The sequence below is a fragment of the Balaenoptera physalus genome, assembly GCF_965194825.1.
Source record: "Balaenoptera physalus genome assembly, chromosome: 10".
NCBI classification, from domain to species: domain Eukaryota; kingdom Metazoa; phylum Chordata; class Mammalia; order Artiodactyla; family Balaenopteridae; genus Balaenoptera; species Balaenoptera physalus.
The window spans coordinates 46,964,763-46,983,231 of NC_138889.1; the positions used below are offsets into that span (position 1 = coordinate 46,964,763).

An 18,469-nucleotide genomic window follows, 5' to 3' on the forward strand; every position below is an offset into this window, starting at 1 on the left:
CCCTCTAGGTGGTCACAAACCACCCAGCTGATCTCCCTGTGCTATGCGGCTGCTTCCCACTAGCTATCTATTTTACATTTGATAGTGTAAATATGTCAGTGCTACTCTCACTTCGTCCCAGCTTACCGTTTCCACTCCCTGTGTCCTCAAGTCCATTCTCTACCTCTGCGTCTTTATTCCTGTCCTGACTCTGGGTTCATCAGAACCTTTTTTTTTTTTTTTTTGGATTCCATATATATGTGTTAGTATACGGTATTTGTTTTTCTCTTTCTGACTTACTTCACTCTGTATGACAGACTCTAGTTCCATCCACCTTACTACAAATAACTCAATTTCGTTTCTTTTTATGGCTGAGTAGTATTCCATTGTATATATGTGCCACATCTTCTTTATCCATTCATCCGATGATGGACACTTAGGTTGCTTCCATGTCCTGGCTATTGTAAATAGTGCTGCAGTGAACATTGTGGTACCTGTCTCTTTTTGAATTATGGTTTTCTCAGGGTATATGCCCAGTAGTTGGATTGCTGGGTCACATGGTTGTTCTATTTTTAGTTTTTTAAGGAACCTCCATACTGTTCTCCATAGTGGCTGTATCAATTTACATTCGCACTGCATTAAGATTATTCTGATTCTTTTACTGACTCATTGAATATAGACTCCATTTGTGAGAAATACATTTTAAGTGCTAAAATATGGGTTAAGAAGTGACTTATTTGCCCTATATTACATGGTGTTACAGAGTGATATTTACAGAGGGTAATGTAGCTGACCTTCTTTAAGTGAGACTCACTCTACACTGGTTAATATAGGCTGATGAATGGACTGTGGTAATTTGGATTGGGGGTGGGTTCTCTAGTGAGCATAGTGTCCCTATAATCTTGAGCATCTTATCGAGACACCTAACAGATAATGAAACACGGAGAAGGGTGTCTTTTATTTAGGGAAAAAATTCATGAAGAGAACTGACTAGTTCTTGAAATGTGTGTGTACGTGTGTTTTTTAAGGGAAAGCCATTGTTTAAAAAATGTTACCTGCGATGGTGCTGGGGAACATTGTTCTAAAATATAATAATGCTAATTAGTCACATTCTTACATTCCTAAATTCAAAGTTGACCCCTTGCCAAAACCGGGCACATCCATTCTCATCAGAATGTCATAGAAGACGCTGCACCATGAAAATTCGCAGAGCAGGAATAGATGTGTCAGAAATAGACAGATGAGTGAAAAGCAGGAAATGAATGCATACTTAATACAAAGTAAATATTGATTCATAGGTTAGAGGAAAGAAATGGAGATAATGAGCTGAAGTTTTGTTGCTCATTTCTTAGCTGTCATCATCGTTATTAACTGTGAAGGCTTTAGGTTTATAATGTATTTAGAATAGAGGGTAGCGATAAATATTCTTATCCTTGTAAATGCAGCTTCGGGATGTAAAATGGTTGAAGACATTTGGCATAATTTTACTCACAAATGACTTGCAACCATGTTGGCAATTAGGCCAGCAAAACATATTCCAATGGCTCTGAAAGTTTAATCATAATACGTATAAAAATATTGTGGAAAACAGGAATAAAATGTCATGTATCTCTATTTGGTTCTCATAAAGATCAAATTCTCTGGAATGCTTAATGTCAGAACTGTTTAGAGAGGGGAATACTATTTATGACAAAATTCAGAGCTCTTTCTTTTTGGCTTGGTTTGCCACTAGAGGACAACCTTGATTATTTGGACAATAAAAGCAATGTCTCAACTCAATGTCATTTCCAATGGGCTGTTTAAAAATGGCTTAAAACAGTGATATTGAGTAATATACTTAAATTGCAGAGCCTCAGATGACCTTTCCAGATGTCATCTATTCTCCAAATTGTCTTCCTTTCTCTTCCCAAAGAAAGTTTTGAGTTCCTCTTCTTCCAGAGACCCTCCCTCCCACTTCAGTAATTTTTGTTCAATCTGCACATTTGTAATATATTTGTTACCTGAGCGAAGTTATTCTCACTCATAATAAAAAATAGCAATATTTAACACTTTTTACATGCCAAGATTGTGTTATGTGCTTTATATGCATTATTTCATTTAATCTTTAGCATCCCCTATGAGTTAGGTAGGACCATTTTCCCAATTTTACAGATTTTACAGATTAAGGGACTAAAATTTAAAGGGGTTAAGTGACTTATCCAAAGTCACATGGCAGAGCTGGGTCTCAAACCCAGGTCTGTTTGGCCCCCAAATTATACCTAATTGTGCTATACTGCCTCTCATTTATTCATCTGTCCATTTTTCCATTCTTCAAATATTTATTGAAAAACTACATGCACCAGAAGCAGTCATAATTACTGAAAATACAAAAATGATTAGGACATAGTATATGGCTTTGAGGGACCTAGAGTCCCATGGGGGAAAAGTAGAATCAAAGTTTAATGGAGAAATTAATTATAACAATATGATAAGTCTTATAAATTATAGAGAAGTACTAAATTCAATGGGAGAAGAGAAGATAAAGTGCCTTCCTGTCTAGGCAATTCATGTAAAGTTTAATTTTCCCTTTGGGGAAAATCTTGACAAGTGCTATGGAACCAGATGAAGAGGCTTTTTATAGATGGAACAAAGAGCATAACAGCATATGGAACCGTGAAAGTGGGTGGTTCATTGAGAGATCGTATTTCATATTCAGGGGAGAAGTGATAAAGGATCAATTCTGTCATAATAGTAATAGGGAAAAGCAGATAGATGTCTGAGAATGTTAGGAGGCACAGTCAGCAGAATGGGATGATTATTGGGCAAAAAGAAGAGGGGGGAGAGGATGAAAGGGTGAGGGGAGGGAAGGGAAGAGGAAGGACTTCAAGGAAGGAATTCAAGCAGTTTCACTTGTATCGCATGCTGGCTTACTGTCCCCATGACTGAGGAAAAGCGGGAGGTCTTTCTGAGAATGATTTTTTTTCCCTCTCTTTCAAATACAATATTAGCACTACAGGAAAAACTCCCTGTTTCTCCTTTATTCTCACATACCATACTTCTAACACCAGGTACGTGGGAGTTTTTCCCGCACCAGCCAATTCTTTGATACCAGATGGGTGTCTGGCAATTCAATTCAATTCTGACACTCACCAGAGTTAGTTGCAGACCCTACAGGTTAAGGGTTCAGTCCCATATGATTGCTCACTCCCACTTCAGATGCCAATCACAAGTAGTAGGTTCCCAAGTTACTTACAGCTTCTGCCCAAATTAGCTACAAGTCAGGATTCCCAGGACCCTCTCCTTGGTTTCTGTCCTTTGCTCACAGAACTCAGGGAAGCACGTCCGGGTTTATTATACAATAAAGGATATGAAAAAGCATACAGATGAACAGCCAGATGAAGAGATACATAAGGTGAAGTCCGGAAAGGTCCAAAGTGCAGGAGATTCTGTCCCCGTAGAGTTGGCGTGCACCACTCCCTTGGCATGTAGATGTGTTCATCAACCTGGGAGCTCTCTAAACCCCTTTTTATGGAGGCTTCGTCACAGAGGCATGGTCAGTTATTAACTTCATTTCCAGCTCCTCTCCCCTCTCCAGAGAATAGGGGGGTGGAGCTGAAACTTCCAAGCTTCTAATCATGGCCTGGCATTTCTGGTGACCAGCTGCATCCTGGAGCCCACCAAGAATTGTCTCATCAGAACAAGAGACATTCCTAGAATCAGGAAATTCCAAGAATATAGGAACTCTGTGTCAGATGCGCCTATCATGGAGGAAGTTACAAAGGTCTTAGGAGCTCTGTGTCAGGAATAAGAGTCAAAGACTAAATACTAGAATAAAAGATTTTCCTAGTACCCATATGCACAAGAGTTTAGGAGCTCTGTGTCAGGAACTAGGGATGGGTGGGTAGATAGACAGATAAGTACCTTCCCTCTAATGTTGCTTTGAGGAACACACAGTGCCTGGCATAATTCTACCTCGTAAAGCTTTGTGATTGTTAAATAAAATGATGTAAAGTACCTGAGCTTTTGCAAATGTGAAATCTCATTAGTACCCCAATTCCCAGCTCTATTCTATCTTTTCCCAAAGCTATGCCTCACCTCAGGGTAGGGTGGTGAGGTTCTACCCCATGGTCTGCTTTAGTGTCTTCATTCCAGTCTAGATCCTGCCAGAATGGATATGTTCTGCCCAACAATGATGGCTCTGGGTGATGGGATCTGATTGCAGAGTGATTAATCAGGAAGGGACTCTTTCTACTGTGGGCCCGCTTATGACGGATGCACAGCTGTTCTAGTAGTTTCCACAATCACAGCTAGTCATAACATTCTTCATAATGTACATAATATTAAAGGATTACTGTCTCTCATTTTCTCATCCCTAAACTTAGGTTTTCTTTTATTTAGTAGATGATATTCCAACACCTGGCTGGCAGGAGATCTAAAAAAATGGATATTTTTAGGATTCTTAATTCTTGAATATTTTCCAATCTAGGCAAGCATAATGTCGAAATTAAGCTGATCTATCCATAGATAGTAGGTCCCAGCCCCTGGGCTGGGATTCACAAGTAAAAACCCTGCCATCAGGACTGCAAAAGCAAGGTGGACCACCAAAAAGAAAAACACTGAACAATTCTACAAAAACTGAGGCACTGCTGAAATTGTGAAGATTCTGCTCAGACATATAAGTCAAAGAACTCTGTTAGTGCAAGACTAATGGACAAGGAATAAGGATGCATCAGTGCCGAGTGAGAGAATAACTGGTTCTGGACTCAAATAAGAACTGGTTCAAGGATGGGGCCAAGATGAACCTGTAGCTGGAAGGTCAGGCAGCTGAAATCTTAAAACAAGTTGAGGAAGTAAACACTTTCTAGGAGATTAAGTTAAACATATTGGATTCTCCATCTAGTGCCTTTGAGAGCTTTCTTTGTTCTGCCTCATCTTGCATTCTCAGCTGTCATACATCTTCTCAGACATCAGATGTTTTTAGTTTTTTAATTTTTTATTTGTCTTTGACTCAGAAATTGTCTATCAGTTGAGAGAGAAAGTGGCCTGAAGTTCTTCCTTTGTTAAAAATCTTAAAATCCTATCTTAACATCCTTGGATAGAAACAACCTCCTTTTTGCATATATAGCTCCTCAACAATATTCTCAGCTCTAGAAGAGTGAGATATTATCAAAGTTAAGCCATGATTTTAGAAACAGTTTATGAGCCTATAGTAAAAATGAATATTAAAAAAGCAGTTAAAAATTAATCAATTCATAATGGTTATGGTAGTATAATTTTGATAATATACTTGTTTTATGGGAACTTCTTGCCAAAGAAGTTTTCTCTTTGCAACCCCTAAATTAATTAACGGTTTCTGCTGGAAAATCTTGATTAAATGATTCAGAACTCCAAGAAACAGACATCAATCAAAGCAGTTTTTCGAACAATGTTGCTTTTATTTATGCATGAGATTGTATTATGTATTAATCACTCACTCGTTAATTACGGAGATTTCTTAACCCTCTACTGGTGAAGTTTTCTTCCTTAAGTTGTTCCTAAAGTCTAAGCAGTGTGAACCACTACCCACCACCTCCCACCAAGTCTTAACTTAAATGTTAAGGGCCTGCCTGGGTCACCATTTTTAAAATCCCCACCTGCACCAGCTCACTCTCTATCCTCCTTACCTGCTCTTCTAGCACCATCAATGTCACATGGGATATTGTTAGAAACAAAGTTCTCAGACTTTACCCCAGACTTATTGACCCAGAAAATCTGGGGGTGGAGGCCAGCACTCTGTGTTTTAGCAAGCCCTCCAAACAATTCTGATGCACACTAACATTTGAGGACCATTAGAGAAAGAAAGATTTCAAAGACTTTCTCAAGCTTTTTAACTCCCTCCCACTCCTTGTTGTTCTTATTGATATGATTACTTCCTGGGAATGGAATAGTCTAAAACTGCAACTGTCCTTTCCAGGGAAACAGTTAATCACATTCACCTTTTTCCCAGAAACAACTGTTATATGAAGGCTGGCTCTGAACCCTTCCATCCTGCAAAGCAGGAATTTCCAGGAGTTCCTTGACACAATGTGCCCTTTTCATATTTTGTTTTGCCTTTATGTATTATCCCTAACCAAAATAATTTCTAATTGACTGTAATCATTAATATGTGATCATTAAGAAGATGAGCTTTGGAGTCAGTCTTACAAGAAATTTAGTAACACTTCTTAATAGAAACGTGGCCTTGAGGAAATTACGTAACATTTTGAGTTTTGGTTCCCACCCCAGTAAAAGGGAGATTATACCTTCCTGTGAAGGTTGTTGTGTGAATTAGGAGTGAAGGTGTATATAGAACATTTAGGTAGGTCCTGGGTTAAATTAAATGTTCAATGAGGAGTATCTATTATTATGATACCTTATTTTAGGTTTTGGGAGGTAAGGGTCTCAGATAGTTTTTTATTTTTTTTTAAATTAGAATCATTTTTAAAGTAAAAGTTAATCAGATGAAGATAACAAAGGCAAATAATTTTCCAGAAATGTACATTTGCACCAGCATTAAATGTATGTAAATTATAACTCTTTATTATTAATAATAAAATCTAACATTTATCACACGCTTACTATATCCAGGCACCATGTTAAAATATTTTATCAAATATTTGCATTCAGCTACATAAAACAGAAACATAGCTAAAAGTGATGAGGGCTTGTTTTTCTCATGTGACAAGAAGTACCAAGGTAAGTGATGGCTTATATTAATTCAGGGTCAGCATATTACATCTGAGGTGTCTGCAACTCCCCTTTCCTTCTCTCGATTGCAAGATGCCTCTTTCAGCTTCAGCCATCGTATTCTCTTTCCAGATAGAAGAAAGAAGAGCAGAGGGCATAACAGGTGCAGGCAAGCTGAGTCAGCGTCCTCCTTTTCAAGGAGCTGCTCAGAACCCCAACCCCAAACGTCTTACATCTTATTACCCTAAAGTGGGTCTTATGTCTTTGTAAGAAAGGGTGGGAAATATAGTCATTTTTTTTTCTTAAGTGGATACATTACTGTAACGCCACCACCAATTGGGAATAAGGGAGAGAAAACAGATAAAGGGTAGACAACCAGTGGTCTTTACCTTGCCTGAATTATCTCATTTAATCCTTACAATAACCAGTGAGGTGTGTATTATTTACATCACCTTCTGTTTACAAAGAGTGTGATTGAGGTACAAAGTGATAGGTAACTTGCTCAAGGTTACACAGCTACTAGCTGGTGAAGCCATGATTTAAACTCGATTTAGAGCCTACATTCTAATTTACTATATTACTATATAGTAAACACATAGTTTTATTCATCTTCCTTAAATTTTCTTTAATAACTCTTTTAAGTTGCAATTTTCCCTCCTAATTGGATTTTAAAAGGCTATTTTTTGCTGTTAAAATCTCTGTACTCAAAGTAATTGCTGTGAAAGTTTTGAGAACAGAAAATTTTACCCTACTGTGAGCATTCTTCCCTCTAGTGAACAAGGTTGCAAGCGTATTGTCTCTAAATTAAAGGCAAATGAACGTGTTGAGCATATTTTATTCTTTCAGTACTTCTTTCAACCAAAATTTTTTAGTGCCTATTGTACGCCAGCAACTGGAGATAACGACTGAGCTAAACTGTTTTAACAGTGTCCTGGTTTTCCTGGGTTTTTGAGTTAGTAGTAAAACCCAAGGAGGAAATCTGGTGATTCCTAGACAATAGGGCTAGCTGTATCTATAAAAATATGTTTTATTTTTATGGCATTTTATTGTTTTCAAAGCATTTTCATGTGTAGTATTTTGTTTGTTACACCCATTTATTCTATGAGTTTATCTTACTTATATAATTTACCTCTTGTTTATTAAAAGCCTCTAATCAATCAAAGAGTAAGCCTAGAAGCTAGAATGATAGAAACTTATAACAGTAGAGTGATTATTTCTTTCTGTCTGAAAAATGTGGCAGCTGGTAAGTTGTGTCACAGCTGAAATCCAGCATTTTGGGGTTCTGTTATTCCAGAATCACCTAGGGAGGAGAAAAATGATGGCAGAGGAAGGTGAGACAAAACATTAAAATCCATATACTCACAAAATATGGTAATATTACACTTAATTCCCAAAGGCTGTCTAACTTTATAGGTTGAGATTTTGTTGATGGTATTTCTGAACTCTTACTTTCTTGGATTATATTTTTAAATATAGTTCTGTGTCATTGTTTTGGTTTTGATTTCAGAGTCTACAGTTATATATATGTGTATATATATATATATATATATATATATGTATATGACATTACTTGCCTGTCTTCCTTTTCAACCACTTTTTTTTTTCTGTTGGTATTTAGTGATCATTTTTCTACAATAGTTATTCTCTGTCTCCTGGTAATGCTGATATGAATTATGTGTGATTTTATTTGCATTCCTTATTGATTGTACAATTTTGGGGAAGATTCACATTCAGGTAGCAGACATTACCCTCCAGATCTTGAAATAACTAAATCATCACTTTCTATAAAGTCTCGAAGAAGATAATATTCACAGAATACAAAAGAAAAATAGAGGGAAAAATCTCACTTTATTATCAACATTAACGGAATTCTCTGGAAAGACGCGTTAGAGAAGTGCTTCTCAGACTTTAATGTGTTTACAAACCACCCAGAGGCCTTAATAAAACACAGATTCTGATTCAGTAAGTCTGAGGTTGGATCTAAAATTCTGTCTTCTAACAAGTTCTCATATAAAATTAATGCTATTGGTCCAAGAACCACACTTTGGATGGAAACATACCACATATTAGTCAAAGCCTAATGGAAGGCTTTTCATTCCTTTCAAGGTCAAATTTTATCACATCTGTAACCAGGGAAGAGAGGAGTGCTCAGCATGCTGAACAGAAAAGAAGAGAGTAGAATAAAGAAGTCTCTCGCCTCATGGTCACCCATCTTTGATAACAAAGGAAAATCTGAAAGCACACCCCACCGAGCTGAATTACCAATGATTAGAAACATCATATCCGTAACAATGTTTTTTCCTTAAAGTCTATTTTATCTGAACTAAGTGTTGACTACAAATATTTTGCTTTCGAATAAATTTTCCTCCTATATCTTTATTCTTTAACTTTCAACTTTTTTGTACCCTATTTTTTAGCTGAGTCTCTTGAAAAAACCCATGACTCAATTTTATTGTCTTATTTTAGTCTGACAGTCTTTCCCATTGAGCTGAAGATGTTAGTTCATTTACGTTGAATTACAGTCTACAGAATTATTTTGTGCTCATTATTTGTCCCACGTTTTCTGTTTCTTCCCCTACCCTCTCTTTTTTTTTTTTTTTGGTCTGTGAAGACAAGATGCATAATAATGACATTTTACTTCTATTTCTTAATTGAATTGAGCTCTCTACACTAATGGAAAAGAAATGACAAAACAAAATATAGCATAAATAAATCTGAGGTTTAAGAGTTTATTCACACTAAAATTAGCCAGCAACTAAGCCAGCGAGCTATACACCTTGCTTTCAGCAGGAGGATAAGTTGCCATGTGGAAAAAAGAAGAAAGCTAAGAAAGGGATGGAATGATTTGTTTGAGAAAAAGAAATTGTAAAATATTTGCACCTAAATGCAGATAAGTGGACAGAAAATAAAAAGATTCGGTTATCATCTTAATAAATAACATTCCAGATTAAATACAATTTAAAACATAGCACTCTTTGTTGGAAAGGCTGATGTAGTATAAAAGTCTAAACTAAAGATCTAAACTCAAAGTGTTTATTTTAACTGAATATATTCCCTCTAAAATCTTTCAGAGGTAATTTTATTTTAGTGTGGCTTGCAGCTGGGTTTAAATATATGTTGGAATGGGGTGTGAAATTTGGCTAGGTGTTTTACTTGAAGATTCACTAGGGGTTGGTCAGCTTACAATTCGTGTTTCCAGTTAACTACCTAGTGTGTGCACAGTTTGAAGAGCTTGGCAGCTTTTCTTTTATATTATTTGAACTAGCTTTTGCATAGTAATAAACATTTCAAGTCACATATTAGCAGATCAAGCCTAAGTTAGCCAGCACAATAAAAAAAAAAACAAAATCAAAGGGCAAAAGCAAATTCTCCTTAACTTTCTATAGGAACTAATTCCAATAGTGGGGATCCACCTATATGTTTATGTATGTGTATGTGTGTATTTAAGAGTGAAAAATAAACGTAACATAGCATACTAGATGCTCAATAATAATCTTACTAGTATAGAAAGCCTAAAAATCTAAGCACACAAACATTAGTAATTTTAATACATGTTTGATATGGTAGGAGATAAAAATAATTGCTTGGGGTCGTAATTCATAAGGAATGTCCTACCTAGATGAATAAGTGAAGTGAGTGCTAAAGCTTCTATTTGCTTCTAACATCATAGGTATTTATCCCCCAAAGTTAGAGCTGGTTTTAACAGGCCATATGTGTGATGGACAAGAGATAAGTCCTGGGCTCTGAGGAGGGTTGGAGAGCAGATCAGAGACCCCTGCAAATGGCCCAGTGGATAAACTAGAGATTAAATAGTCGGCTCGGCAGAAGGAGGTGGTAGAGATAATTGACTTATTTTGTCCTTGGTTCTGAGGGGAATTAGAAAAGAAATCTCCCCTGATATTTAGTAACCACAAGCTTCCTCTCACTTGAGTTGAAACAGTGAATTCACAATATGTATATAGCCCACTAAACACAGAGACAAAAATTTAGTTTAAAGTGATTCCAGATTCATGGCGTCCTTTTGTGGCCTGGAAGAGGAAATGAAAATGCTTTTTGCAGGGACACATTTTAATCCTCAAAGTATTCCTATACATGAGGCACCAAAGAGCTTGTATTTTTTAAAACATGAAACAAATCACGTTAGTAAAATTGTATATTTAAAAAGTATAAAACAAATGTTTAATATGTCAAAAGAAATAAAAGAGAGTATTAAAATAATGATTGAGATGAAGGACAATCAAATTTCTCAAAACACTTTTGAAAAAGAGCCAATAGACCTTCTAGAAGTGAGAGATACAATATCATAAACTTGAGCAGTTTATCGCAGCCATGGAGAGAATAATGAATTGTCAAGTAGAACTGAAATAATTATCCAGAATGCAACACACAGAGACAAAGGTATGGAAAATATGAAAGAAAGGTTGAGGTATGGTGGATGGAGTGAGAAGTTCATGCATTCCTTTACATTAGAGGTTCAAAAGAAGAAAAAGAGAGAGTGAAGGAGATGTAATATTTGAAGAAATAATAGCTCAAATTCAGGGATCTCAATGAATCTCAAGCAACATAATAAAAATAAATTCACCCTAGGAAAAATCGTAATTTACTTACAGAAAGGTAAAAGCAGAGACCAACACTTTAACATAAAAGTAGTCAAAAAAAAGGGGGGGGAGGGGAAGAAACAAAAAGTTGGACAAACAGTACAGGTGATATTGTGGTACGTAATTCAACATCATTGAACTAAATTCTACAGTTCAAAGGAAAAGGCTGTCAGACTGGAATAAGAAAATGAAATAGGGCAATAAGCTGTTTTCAAGAGATTTGCTCAGAACATAAAGGTAAAGACAGGCTGAGAAGTTAAAGAAGGTGAAGAATACAGCAGAGAAATTCTAACCAAAGAAATATTGTTTCAGATAAAATAGACTTTAAGGTAAAAATATTTTCAGACATAAAGAGAGTTAATATTCAGTGAAAAAAGGGTTCAATTCATTATTTCTCTGGTTGAAAGGATTAGAATGAACTCCTTTTTTAAGAAGACAGTTTTGATTTGTTTGGTTTCATAAATAGAAATGGAGTTCATTCTGGTGGTCAATATAAACCACTTCTTAGATGTGTGACCTTGAGGAAATATTTAAACTTCTAGAACCTCAGCTTCCTAACTGAGGAAGTAGAATAATACCACTTAACTCTTGTTTAATAATTACAAATAATTCATCTAAAGCACGTAGCACTATGCCAGTCACATAGCTCTATTGATGTCAGAATAGTCAAGGAAAAAGCTGTTGATTTTACATTGTACTATCTTTACATAAACAGAAAGATTAGGCCTATAAATTTATTTTGGTTAGAAAAATAACCCTTGGGCTGTCTAATTTAGTTCAAAGATAGCTATTCTCTTATAAAAACCTCACTACCCCAGAGGCTTGTTATATTCTGAAATTTCATTAAAAGTAACATTTCCTTTGACATCAACCCAGATAAAATATGTGGAGGAATGTCCATTTTTACCAAACACAGGATTGATCTGAGATCAAATCAGAACTTTATAGAGATGTGTTTTGTAATCTTTAAAACACTATGAAGTTGTTCAGTTTTATTATCCACTTAATGCCAACTAAGAAAAAATATTTATTTTTTTTACCTTTATATACTGTTCTTTTAAATTACATTGCTAGGTTTTTAAAATTTTTTAGTTTATTTTTTATTTTAATTTTAATTTTTTTATTTTTATTTTTTATTTATTTATTTTTGGCTGTGTTGGGTCTTCGTTGCTGTGCACAGGCTTTTCTCTGGTTGCAGCGAGCAGGGGCTACTCTTCGTTGTGGTGCGCGGGCTTCTCATTGTGGTGGCTTCTCTTGTTGCGGAGCACGGGCTCTAGGCGTGCGGGCTTCTGTAGTTGTGGCTGCCGGGCTCTAGAGCGCAGGCTCAGTAGTTGTGGCTCGCGGGCTTAGTTGCTCCGGATCTTCCCGGACCAGGGCTCGAACCCATGTCTCCTGCATTGGCTGGCAGATTCTTAACCACTGCGCCACCAGGGAAGCCCTGGACAGTTACTATTTTTTAAGAAAGTTTTTTTTTGTAATAGGAAAAAAGCTTTAAAATGGCAGTGTTTTATATATATGGGTCTTTTTTTTAACATAAAGATATCTGGAACTAGGCAGTCCATAGAGGGTATGGCAATTTTATAGTCATCAAAGATAAGTGTTTAGACCATCAAGTCAACATTTCAGGCACCAGGAAGGAGGAAAGAAGGGGACAAGGATAGAGGTGCAACTTTCAACTGAGACAGCTTCCTTCAAGGAGCCTTCCAGTTTTCCTAACTACACTTCTATTTATATCACATTAGGCAGAACATAGTCACACAACCGAAATAGATGCAAGACAGTCTGGGGAATGTCGTATTTTGGCTGGGCACTTTGCTTCCCTGAATAACGTTAATGTTTTGTTACTAAGCAAGAATGAGACCTAAATGTCCATCGACAGATGAATGGATAAAGAAGATGTGGTATATATATACAATGGAATATTACTCAGCCATGAATAATGGCTCAGAATGAAATAATGCCATTTATAACAATATGGGTGGACCTAGAGATTATCATACTAAGTGAAGTAAGCCAGACAAAGACAAATATCATATGGTACTGCTTATATGTGGAATCTAAGAAAATGATACAAATGAACTTATTTACAAAACAGAAATAGACCCACAGACATAGAAAACAAACTTATGGTTACCAAAGGGGAAGGGGGGAAGGGATAAATTAGGAGCTTAGTATTAACATATACACACTACTATATATAAAGTAGATAACCAACAAGGACTTACTGTATAACCCAGGGAACTATACTCAATATTGTGTAATAACCTATAAGGGAAAATAATCTGAAAAAGAATAGATATATGTATATGTATAACTGAATCACTGGAAACTAACACAACATTGTAAATCAACTATACTTCAATCAAAAAAAAAAAGCAAGAAAGAATGGGAGGATGAATACTGAGTGAACGATTTTCAAGTTTCATTGTAGTTAAGAAGGATTTCACACACATACACACACATACACACATATATTTGAATATACTATCACAAGTAGAGTAATCAGAGATTCCTTTGAGATTGTGCTCTGGCTATTTCTATACTGATAAACCTAACCAGGGCAAGAAGAGGAACAGGGTTAGTTTCTTTTCTGTTCACATGGTAAAGGTTTCAGGAAATATTTCTGCTGCTGTCTTTACCATGGAGAATAATATTATTGAATTTAGACACAATAAAACAAGATATTTTAATTTAGTCCAATATAGTAATAAAATAGATCAAAGCTTTAACTAGTCCTTCGCTAACTATCATGGTCCTATATATATTTCCCTACACTTTAAATGAATGTTTCCCTCAAAATAGGCATGCTTTGAAACAGATGTGCTTGTGTTAATATTGACAGTTCATAAACAACACTTCTTGTTCCTTTAAGCTTATCACTATGAGAAACAATGAAATGAGGCCCGAGCCATCACAAAGCCTAGACACTAGATTTATCATGTTTGCCACATATTATAGAAATTTAACTCATTTTCATTTTTTCCACCTTTGTCTGCCTTGTCCACAGGCTCTACATTGATGGTCCCTTTGGAAGTCCATTTGAAGATTCACTGAACTATGAGGTTAGCCTCTGCGTGGCTGGAGGCATTGGAGTAACTCCTTTTGCGTCAATACTCAACACTCTGCTGTATGTCATTTTGATCCATTATGTTAGTCCAAGTAGAGAACTGTCAATATTTCAGGCAGCTCTCTTTCAGTAAGAAGTAATTCCTTCCAGAATTCTTTTACTTATTGTTCAAGGAACTCCATTTACTGACTGATAAGGGGAATAACTGAGTGATTCTCAATACGTGGTCTATGGCTTTCAGCGTGTTCTCTTGTAGAATAACGTCAGTATCACAATTATGCATCCCTCTGTCCTTTTCCTCTGTTAAAGTCATTCCACCAGCCTCTGTTTCTTTACTTTCTCATCAGGGGCAAGTGGCATTACTAATGCATTTAGTCAACAAATATTTTTGAGCACCTATGTGCCAATTGATCTTATAGTTCCTGGTAATACAGCAATGACTAAAGAGAGTCTCTGCTCTTAAAAAGTTTACATTCAAATGGGGCAGGAAGAAAATCAACCAGTGAAAAATTCATAAATAACATTATTTCAGAAAATATTAGAACTATGATGAAGAGAAGAGAGATTAATGGGATATAGAAATAAAGGGCCCAGGTTATTTTAGAAGTATGGTCAGGGAAAGCCTTTCTGAGGAGATGACAAATGAGCACATCATTCCTTGGTCTGTTACTCAGCAGATTTATAACAGACTGAAGAATAAAAATTTCAAAGGTAAGATTGCTTAACCAGGATATACTTATTCAGTTATTTTAGTTCTAGGATTATAAGCAAAAATTAATGGACAGTAATTGTCATGAAACCCACAAACAAAATCTATTCTGTTCACTTTTCAAGAAAACACAATTTGCATTAAAAGTTTGTTTTATGAAGTACTAAAAAAGAAGTAATAAGTTGAAGTGATGTGTTTGAATGATATTTTATTTCAATCTTAAATACTTGATATAAATTTGGGACATTTTTGGAGGTTCTTAGAAAAAAAAACTATATTCCAAACCAGAAATTGTTTCTGAAAACATTTTGCAAGTTATTTGGACACCTAAAGTTTAAAAAAAGGAAGAATATTTTCTTAACCTCAAGCCTACTTCATAATTATAAGGAGGAATCCAGACTTGGAATTGTGAGTTGCTAGAATGCATTACATAGTAAGTGGTTGTGAAATCTCTTTCTTTAACAATTATTAAGAAGGGGGTAAACAACCAACTTTCTGGAATGGTTTTGGCTCATTTTGCCTGGAAGCCAGGGCAAGATGACCATTGGAGCCCTGTTGAGTGATAGAATTCGCTGAAAATAGAGAACTTTTTTTTCCTGAGATGCAGAGCTGATATTATTCTAATCCAGGAGTTTAGTGTATTGCCTTCAAATGGAAATGGGTGATATGCATATAATATCCACAAGCATGAACACTTAAATTCATGGAGTGTAGCATATCTTTGAGTCAGTATATTGCATTTTAAATAAATTTGGGAGTTAAAGTAAGTGGTATGTCAGATGCTAGAATGTAAATGACTGTTTTTTCTATAGGTTGCTTACTAATGAGAAGCAAAATTTCAAGTATATAGGGATTCTTAATTTTTTTGCCATCATAATCACTATCATGTTATTTTAATTTTAAAGGGATGACTGGAAACCATACAGGCTTAGAAGACTGTATTTTATTTGGGTGTGCAGAGACGTCCAATCCTTCCGTTGGTTTGCAGACTTACTATGTGTGTTGTATAACAAGGTAAAATTATGTTTGTTTTTACTTTTGCAGCTTTCTAAATTTAAAATAAATTATTTTATTTCAAATTGTAAAAGTAATAAGTGCTCGCTATAGAATAAACCAGAAAATATGCAGATAAGTTGTGAGGAGGAAAAAAAAATCCCTTAAACTTAAAAAAATAAAAAGAGGTAACATCTGTTAATAATTTGGTACACATCTTTTCAGATATTGGTATCTGTGAATTTGTGTGTGTATCTAGAACATGTTTTAACATGGAATGTTTTAACATAGAAATGTATGCATATGGCTGGTGATGTATGCATATAGGATACATATGCATGCAAATGTGAATGCATATGAGATTGTGACAGAGAACAGATAGAGAAAAACATCAACAGGCAATTACTATTACACCTTTCATCCTTTGTTCTAGTAGCCCTTATCTCTTATCTCCACCTTTGATATTCCAAGTTAGATCATCAGCAGACTTTTGGCACAGTATACAGAATTTCAAAAATCCCAAATTCTAAGTTTTATTCCTTACAGAGATGAAAGCAGGCATTTTCGTCTATCCTACATGTAACCTGTTACTTATCTATTAATGTATCTATCTTTATTTTTTAAGTTATTCAAGTAATACACATATGCATCTTTGCTACAAATTTTTCTAATAATCCACATGAAGCAAAATCCCCACCCAATCTGTGTAACCAGATGTAACTCACGAGCATTCTATACATTCTACCATACTATTTGTATTGTTCTGCACATTGCTTTCTATAAACTTATTACTATCTAACCAGACACAAAAGGACAACTGTTGTGTGATTCCTCTTATATAAGGCACCTAGAGTAGTCTAATTCATAGAGACAAAAAGTAGAGTGGTGGTTGCCAGGTTTCCAGGAAGGACAAATGGGGAGTTACTGTTTAATGGGCACAGAGTTTCAGATTGGGAAGATGAAGAAGTTCTGAAAATGGATTGGTGGTGATGGTTGCACAACAATGTGAATGTATTTAATGCTAATCAACTGTATACTTAAAAAACGGTTAAAATGATCAGTCTTATGCTATGTATATTTTACCACAATAAAAAAAAAAGTGCAGATTCCTGGGGCTCACCAAGGGCCTGCTAAATCAGGAGAAAAAAAAAGGGAGAGATGAGAAGCCATTGATTGGATTTGAGCATACTTATATGATTGTAGATCATCTTGAGAGTGTGTGTGAATATACCAAGCCTCGGGGTACTGCAGTTTCTAGAGGGGCAGAAGATGAGTGATCTTCTGTAAAGGAGATTGGTCAGTAAAGGAGATTGGTCAGAGTGGCCAGTGAGGTAGTAGGAAACCAAGAGGTAGTTCTATCCCTGAGGTAAGGGAGAAAAATCTTTCAAGAAGAGCATACCACTCTCAAATGTGTGGGTATTTTTTCTAGGTTAATGCCTGAGGCTGGACTTCCTGAGTTGGAGGCTCTGAGGACTTTGGGAGTGAATTTAAATTTTTAACGTATACTAAAAAAATGTCCCCCAAGGAGGCTAAAAAAATTTACATTTCCACCAAAGAATATAAGAGAAATTTATTCCAAACATTATATTACCAATCTTTCAAATTTCTATCCATCTCTTAAACAGTGGCGTCTCACTGTATTTTTCCCTGAATGTTAGTGAGATTGAACTTCTCTCCCTATGCTTACCAAACACTTGTATTACTTCTCAGATTTCCTAATTCTACCTTTGCCTGTTTTTCTAGTTTAAAAAAATTGTTTTGAACTGATAGAGAGCCTATACTTTTTTAAATAAAAGGCTATAATTGGATCCAAGATGTGGAAAGGCACATTTGAATAATAGATGCTTTATAAGGCAAGTAGCAGGGCAGGAAAGGAATAAAGGAAAGAAAAAAATATAAATTGCTGGACATTCGAAGTAGTTCAATCTTAAGATTTCTTCTCAAATTTTTTGGTGGATATGCTTTACCCTTAGGATTCCATGGAGTAAATAATATGAAAGATTAAAACTAGTGTAAATAATGTGGTGATGATTATCTCTACACACACCTCTGTATACCTGTTTCGATTTTTCACATCAAGAGGATGAACACTGGTCCTTCAACTGTGCCTCTGAGGAAGATGTTAAAAAGAAGTCTTTTTTTATTTTCTGTGTTTGCAACTGAGTTACCAAGTTCAGTGTGTTTGTGCGTGTGTGTGTGTGTGTTTCTTTAGTAGATACTATTGCTTGTTTTCAATGAGGGATAAGTTAAAATGGAGACATTGAAATCATTAAATACATTATTTAAGTCTGCATACTTCTCTCTGGAGGCTGTGGGCACCAAACACGTTATTTTTTTTCTTTTTGTTTAAATTAATTTTTATTGGAGTATAGTTGATTTACAGTGTTGTGTTAGTTTCTACTGCACAGCAAAATGAATCGGCTATACATAGACATATAT

The 18,469-nt window shown here is 35.6% G+C and overlaps 1 protein-coding gene across 3 annotated transcripts in view; it reads left to right on the top strand.

Annotated features, from left to right (window-relative positions):
• Positions 1-18,469, top strand: part of NOX4 (NADPH oxidase 4) — a 145,968-nt gene that overhangs the window by 109,850 nt on the left and 17,649 nt on the right. For all 3 annotated transcript variants that reach the window (XM_082410173.1, XM_082410174.1, XM_082410175.1), the window contains 2 exons: positions 14,269-14,388; positions 15,943-16,051. In XM_082410173.1, the coding sequence (XP_082266299.1) occupies positions 14,269-14,388; positions 15,943-16,051 (229 nt within the window). The remainder of the gene's footprint in view (positions 1-14,268; positions 14,389-15,942; positions 16,052-18,469) is intronic.